This window comes from Pundamilia nyererei, unplaced genomic scaffold (genome assembly GCF_000239375.1).
Source record: "Pundamilia nyererei isolate P.nyererei 1_Seehausen unplaced genomic scaffold, PunNye1.0 scaffold00082, whole genome shotgun sequence".
In the NCBI taxonomy this organism is placed as follows: Eukaryota; Metazoa; Chordata; class Actinopteri; order Cichliformes; family Cichlidae; genus Pundamilia; species Pundamilia nyererei.
The window spans coordinates 2,373,969-2,380,272 of record NW_005187483.1 but is presented as its reverse complement, the minus strand read 5'-3'; the positions used below and the strand labels follow the sequence as shown (position 1 = coordinate 2,380,272).

The window sequence follows — 6,304 nt, the reverse complement described above, 5'->3', positions numbered from 1 at the left end:
GAGAGAGAGAGAGAGATACATAGATTGATAGATTCCTGTATAATATATGTGATCACAACTGTACCTTCTTGGTTGCTAAAATAGTTTGGTCATTAGAGATATAATAACATGACAAGCTGTGAAATCACACGAGTTGTGTATATATTTAGACATTCGGCAGGCGTATAAAACCTCTGTAGTGCTGCTGTTAGGTGAAAACAACCATTATAAGAAAAATATATATATACACTTATTCAGCCTCATAGCTGTAGCACACTAAATGGCTTCAGCTTTAGGAGTAAATAGGCGTGTACAGGTTCTTGATAAAATACAGACCGTGATATTTCTCTGAATCCCAAAACACCAACTACATTGGGGATTAGTGTTTAAACAGTCAATCCTTAACGCACAGCAGGTCAGGCAGTCAGAGACAGGACATATTTAATGGCAGGATTTCATGCCACAGATTATATTTAACGTCATTCAGGATTTTCAGAGTCACTGAACAAAGACTGTAAAACCTCACATCCATCGTCCTCAGCTCCTTCTGACACAAAGCCAGTGAGCTGGGTGTGAAATGAATCTCAGTAACAGGACAGAAAGGGTGGTGGTGGAAGGGGATTGGATAACTCTCAAGCTGAGTGTTTGAAAATGAGTAGAAACCAGACAAACTACTGCTGCACCCAGACTGCAGCCTATTACAGCACATCACAGCAGGATAAACACAACAGCCTGCAAATTATGCAGGACAGAGCTTTGGAAAGATGGCTTCAAAGCTGTGAGATGGAAACTAAACGTAAGCATTTTCAAAAAACAAAAACTAAACTCACGCTAAAATCCTGAAAACCCTAAAGACTAAAATTAGTCAGACTAATCCAACATTTAAGCTCCCTTACCCTTCTCCTCTCCCTGCGTGTGAGCACTTGTCCATGCAGCAGCCTCCACACCATCCTGCCAGCAATCTTGGTGTCGATGCCGAGTAACCGGAAGCCGTTGTAGTAATGCTTCAACTCATCCATGAACCTCTGATACAGAGACTTCTTCACGAGTGCCTTGTCCTTAACCGGAGCAACGGTGGCTGCGGCGGCTGTTGGTGCTGGAGGGGCAGCAGATGGAGGTTGGGACTGAGGTGCAGCAGCTGGAGAGTCCTTTTTATCTCCTGAAGAAGCATCGTGAGCAGCAGCAGGTGGTGGTAGTGGTGAAGTCTTAGTGTCCTCCTGCTTTATGTCCTGGAGCCAAACACCTGAGCTGTGTAGGGAGCGAGTGAGGAGGACAGAGCTATGGCTACGACCAAGGGGGTGGCCACGGAAACAGTGATGGTGACCATAGCGGGAGGACCTGAGTGGGAACGAAGGCGAGACATGGCAAGGAGGGACTACGTGGAGATAGGCTTTGGAAGACAAGGAGGAGCAGCTGTGCCTCTTGGATAACAAATATGATCCCCTGTTGGCAGAGAAAAAACAAAAACTGCTTAGACAATACTTTCCTTAAATGTATGTTTTAGTGACGGATGAGACCATCAATAACACAACGTTATGTTACTGAATACAAACACAGAATAGCTTCTGGTTCAGATTGCTGTAAATGAACTCCTCTGGATTTAAATCAGAGGAGGGAGTCAAATATACAGCTAGCAATCCAGAAGTGGACTCAAATTGTCCAACCGGGCCGACCGGATAGCTTTACAATATGTGAATGTTTCAAATTTCAATAAGAGGCTCATTTTATTTGAACTGTGGTGTGGGCACTGACTGCACTACCACACAGGAGATAAAGTTTAGGTCTAAAATCTGTCTGTGAAGCTTTAAAACCTCAAAAAGCTCCACTGTGACATTTAAACGATGTTTGTTAAGTTAGTGGGTGATGAATTAAACGTAGATGTTTTCTGAGTGGAACTTTTACTCATAAAAACCAGGAAAAAAAAATTTCTGAAAAATAAGGAATTTGTGCAAACATCCCCCACAAAATGACCCATTTTTACTGCTCTTAGACTGGACTCTTATTTTGAAAGTGGGACTGTCGTTAACCAGTAAGGTCAAGCTAATTTTGTGGAAACCTCTGACGTCATTCAGCCATGTCAGACAGACTCTCTATTATTAATTATCCTAAATCTAGTATGTCTGGTTTGAACTAGCAGGATAGTGAAGTCACAACATACAACAAGGTACCCTGGTGAAAACTTGAAAAAAGCTAATGTTTAGAAGGAAAAAAAAAAGTCTATTAACCAATTCTGTATACTAAGTGATCTCAAACTTTACCTTTTATACGACATATCGTTTATCAGCTATAAAGCTGTCATTAAACAGCAATTACACCCATAATAATAACAGCCGAACAGAAACTACTTCCAGCTCGCAGGATTGTACACATGTCTGCGTTCACATTCACTCTAAAAATATTTGGATGAATCACCACATCACTCGTTCAGCTCCTTCTAGGAAACCTTCATCTGTTTCTGAAAATTTCTTATTGTTTTAGCAACGCTTTCAGAGGGATACTGAATCTTCCGGCAGTCCCTGGAATCCAATGAACCCCCGCAATGAAACACCACTTCCTCCTCCAAACACCATCATTGCTACTATACACACATGAATGCAGAGGCCTTTTCTCACTTCTGTAGGCTTTTGTGTAAGTGTCAAGCACTGTTTGAGGTCACAGTTTACCTCCATATACCTCCAGAATCAGAATCAGAATCAGAATGGGGTTTATTGCCAGATGTTGAGGTTTACAACATTAGGAAATTGCTGCGGTGCTTCAGTGCAAACAATAAGAATTAAAGTGCTATGTAGAAAGAAAGATATGTGCATGAGATATACATGAGATATATACATGAGAATAAGAATTATGAGTGCTACGTAGAAAGATATATACATGAGTGCAGGTGGTGATCAGTGCCAAACATGAAATGATGCAGTGACACAGCGTAGGGTCATGTGTTAGTGAGAAAGAGCCTCTGCTAGCAAATACATATTAATGCAGTTTAAGAATGGACTCTTCACAGTTTGGGGAGCAAACATAAGGTCACAGTTTGCCCCCAGGACACTCCCCCGACCTCAAACAGTGCCTGCTACTAAATGTACATTAGGCACTGCCTGAGGGTAACCACCCTCTGAGAAGCTGTCCTGATGACTACACACTTTCAAGTGCTTTTCAGTTAACAATGGGAACTGTAACCAACTGCATACTTATCTAAGGACCCTTAAAACTCTTGTCTAAGACCTAAACGTATTCAGAGTTCTTGCAGTCCAGACATGAAATCAGTTTATTCTTCCAACAGTTCTCAGAATTATGGAAAAAGTTCATCTGACGCTAATATTAGATGAGGATGTTATCCCCCCCCTTCTGGTATGTACGCACATGAAACGGTGGCAACCCATCTTCTTATATTTATTTATTTTATTTTATTATTTTTTTAATGCACACTGTTTACCTGCAGGATGCACAAAAAGTTTACAAACAAACTGATCTGCCCTTTCTGTTCTTGGATCAAGAATGGGTTATATAGTTAACTATATAACTGTATGACTACACTCTCCTGCAACACAGCAGAATGCAGCAGAGAGCTGATACTGACTATCAGTGACACGTGAAGTTATTTTGGTGACACTGACGTTTACACTGAAACAGCACATATGCATTTTTGTTGTTTTTCCACAGTAGCTACACATTCAGACCAGAGGACAACTACTTTAGATTAGCCTGAGTTTAGAGTTTTCTGTCTACTTTAATGATGGTCCTGTTGGTGTCTCAACAATGTGTGTGTTCTTTACTTTTCCACTAAACCTTAAAAAGTGAAGCATATATTTCCTTCACTATATAAAAAAATGTGTTTCCTTATAAACATGTGTGTCCTTGTGTATTTTTGGCCCTTAAGTAATTTTTTCTGTTGTGGGGTTTCTTTCCCTTACTTTTCGCTTTTGTTTTCCTCATACTTCCTTTTCCTCCTGTAGTTTTTAAAGATTGTCCTCAGGTTTCTGAGTTTGCTCCCTTGTAAGTTAATTTGATTAATTTGAGCGTTTTCTCAAGCAAGTGTAAATATTATCCAGGCTTAAATGTGTTGTTTTAACTCTGTATCAGCATCGATCCTTGTCCAGCACTGGCTCGTGCTCTTTTGTTTACCTGTAGCAGAGCCCAACAACACGCCCCGACTCACAGTTTGCTCCAGCTTACACACAATAAGCGAAAGTATTCGAGCAAAAGTAAAAATAAAACTGTTAGGTACCAAAAGTAAAAGAAACCGTGTCCAACTGACTTACCTTGATCTTGTAACTGCGAGGAGCACCTGGTGACTAAAGACTGCCATTGTAGGGGCAGATTACAGTACTCTGTTAAACGGAGAAACAGCGAGGTTAGAGTTCACTCTTATGGGAACAGAAGTGAGACAGAAAACTACTGTAGTGCTAAAACTAACATTAAGACGACGAGACAGCAAATGAGCCCGATATTATGTACCGTAACAACAGTTTTAACGTGACTACTCATCTGAGAGGTACCACAGACTTAACTCTACCAGTTTCCCTAAAAAAATAATCTAACCTAAAAGAAGACCTTAAGAAATGAACCCAAACCTTACTCCGCCTCTTTTTAAAGGCAGTAATAAAAGGACGTAACTTGATACCAAAACCAGGAGGGGTAAATTCCCAGGGTAAATTTCCGCCAGAGAAACACAGCCCTACGCTAGGCTAGCCGCTTAGCTAAAGTGAGCTAACCGGCTAACATAGTCGGTTAGCTGCGTTAGCTTAGCCGGCCGGTGCTAACTAAATGGCAGCCCACCAACCTCCAGCGTCGATGACCGAGCTATGGCTGCCGTAGCGGACAGGGCGATGTAAGGTTTCTCGGTAGGACGACAATAATATCCATCCACGGCACTCAATCCATGTAGAAGGGAACGATGAAAGTAACGGCCGGTGTAATGATAAACCCATTTACGGTGGGTTTCTCCGTCGAAAGTGCCCTCAGACGCGACAGGGTTGAGCTTCTTTACTGACAGTGTTTGTGTGTTTGTGCAGCCGTCACAGGCAGCTGCACTGAAATGTCACACCGGACATGCGTAAAGGCTGTGTGAGAAGTGTCAAAGATCGTCTGTGCTAGCAGAGATGGCTCACTGTGTGGGCGAAAAAAAAAGCTTCTGCTCAGTGAAAGAGGGTGTTACCCTTCTTGTATTTGTTCATTTTCAGTTTTATGATTTATGGATGCTAGATGACATCTAAAAAAGCACATATAAATCAATGAAATGAAACAATCTTTACTTTCATATTGATGCTGTCAAACGATTTCATATTGAATGTGTTGTAATCAGTGTAACTAATCTGCAAGACAGTGGTGAGGTGCGCAGTAAGAGTGGCAGATGAATTCAAGGTGGGGCTGGGATTATATCAGGGATCTGCCCTGGGCCCCTTCTTGTGATGTCTCTGTAGACTATAATGTTTGCAGACAACAGTGTAACCTGTACTGAGAGTAGGTGCGAGAGAGCCCGGATAGGTGGAGGTCTTCTCTGGAGAGAAGATGAATGAAAGTCAGTAGAAGCAAGAAAGAATATATGCGTGTGAATGAGAAAGAGGCAGGTGTAGCAATGAAGCAGGAAGGAGAAGAAGGACCAAACGTGGAAAAGAGTCAAGCATCCAACATCTCCAGGATTAGTTGAACTGACATGTCTTCAGGATATAAGAGGATACATTTAAAATGTATCTTCATTAGACAAATACATCAATATATCCCGTCTTTTAGACATACAACGAAACTAAACTAGGAAAGCGAGCCAGTACTGCTCATTAAATTTGTTTTGTTTTTGTTGCAATTTTAAGGTCTTGTTAATTCAGAAAAACTCGACTTTTGTTTGTCAACTGATAGCAATTTGCCCTCTCACATCAAATCAACTCTGGATTGATTCTCCTTCATTGGTATGCTAGTGTTTAAACCTGCAGTAAGCCACCAAACAAGCTGTCCCTCAAGCTTTAAAGTTAACTAATGCATGATGGAGTCATGCACAGGCCTACTCACATGATTACTCTGGAACAACTTTAAATTGCAGTGGTCATTTCTTTCGCTTACACTGGTCACTCAGACAGAGACACCTTGTTGCCACAGTGTCAAGTATTGATCAGTATTCCTTGATATTTACGTCAGACTGTTCAACTGTTTGCCTTTTATTGTGTGTTTTACTTGTTATCCATTGGGCTATTTATATTTCTTGCACAGTTGTTGGATGGAGCATCCACAATTCCAATGTATATGTACAACAAAATAATAAAAAGTAATTCTTTTGTATTCGATTCATGCTAAAATAAAGCCACTGCTAATCAGATGCCTTCTAGATGGAATTACA

General features: G+C 41.1%; 1 protein-coding gene across 3 annotated transcripts in view; it reads right to left on the bottom strand.

The window, feature by feature from the left end:
- Positions 1-5,071, bottom strand: part of letm2 (leucine zipper-EF-hand containing transmembrane protein 2) — a 17,856-nt gene extending 12,785 nt beyond the window's left edge. Inside the window, exons 1-3 of one of the 3 annotated variants that reach the window (XM_005738236.1) lie at positions 4,757-5,071; positions 4,236-4,304; positions 876-1,422 (exon numbers count right to left, since the gene is read on the bottom strand). In XM_005738236.1, coding sequence (XP_005738293.1) covers positions 876-1,422; positions 4,236-4,282 — 594 coding nt within the window. In that variant the 5' untranslated portion in view covers positions 4,283-4,304; positions 4,757-5,071. Of the gene's footprint in view, positions 1-875; positions 1,423-4,235; positions 4,307-4,547; positions 4,707-4,756 lie in introns of those variants that run through there. The other 2 variants (XM_005738237.1, XM_005738238.1) reach the window with 2 other exon arrangements.
- Between the last annotated feature and the right edge of the window lie 1,233 nt (positions 5,072-6,304).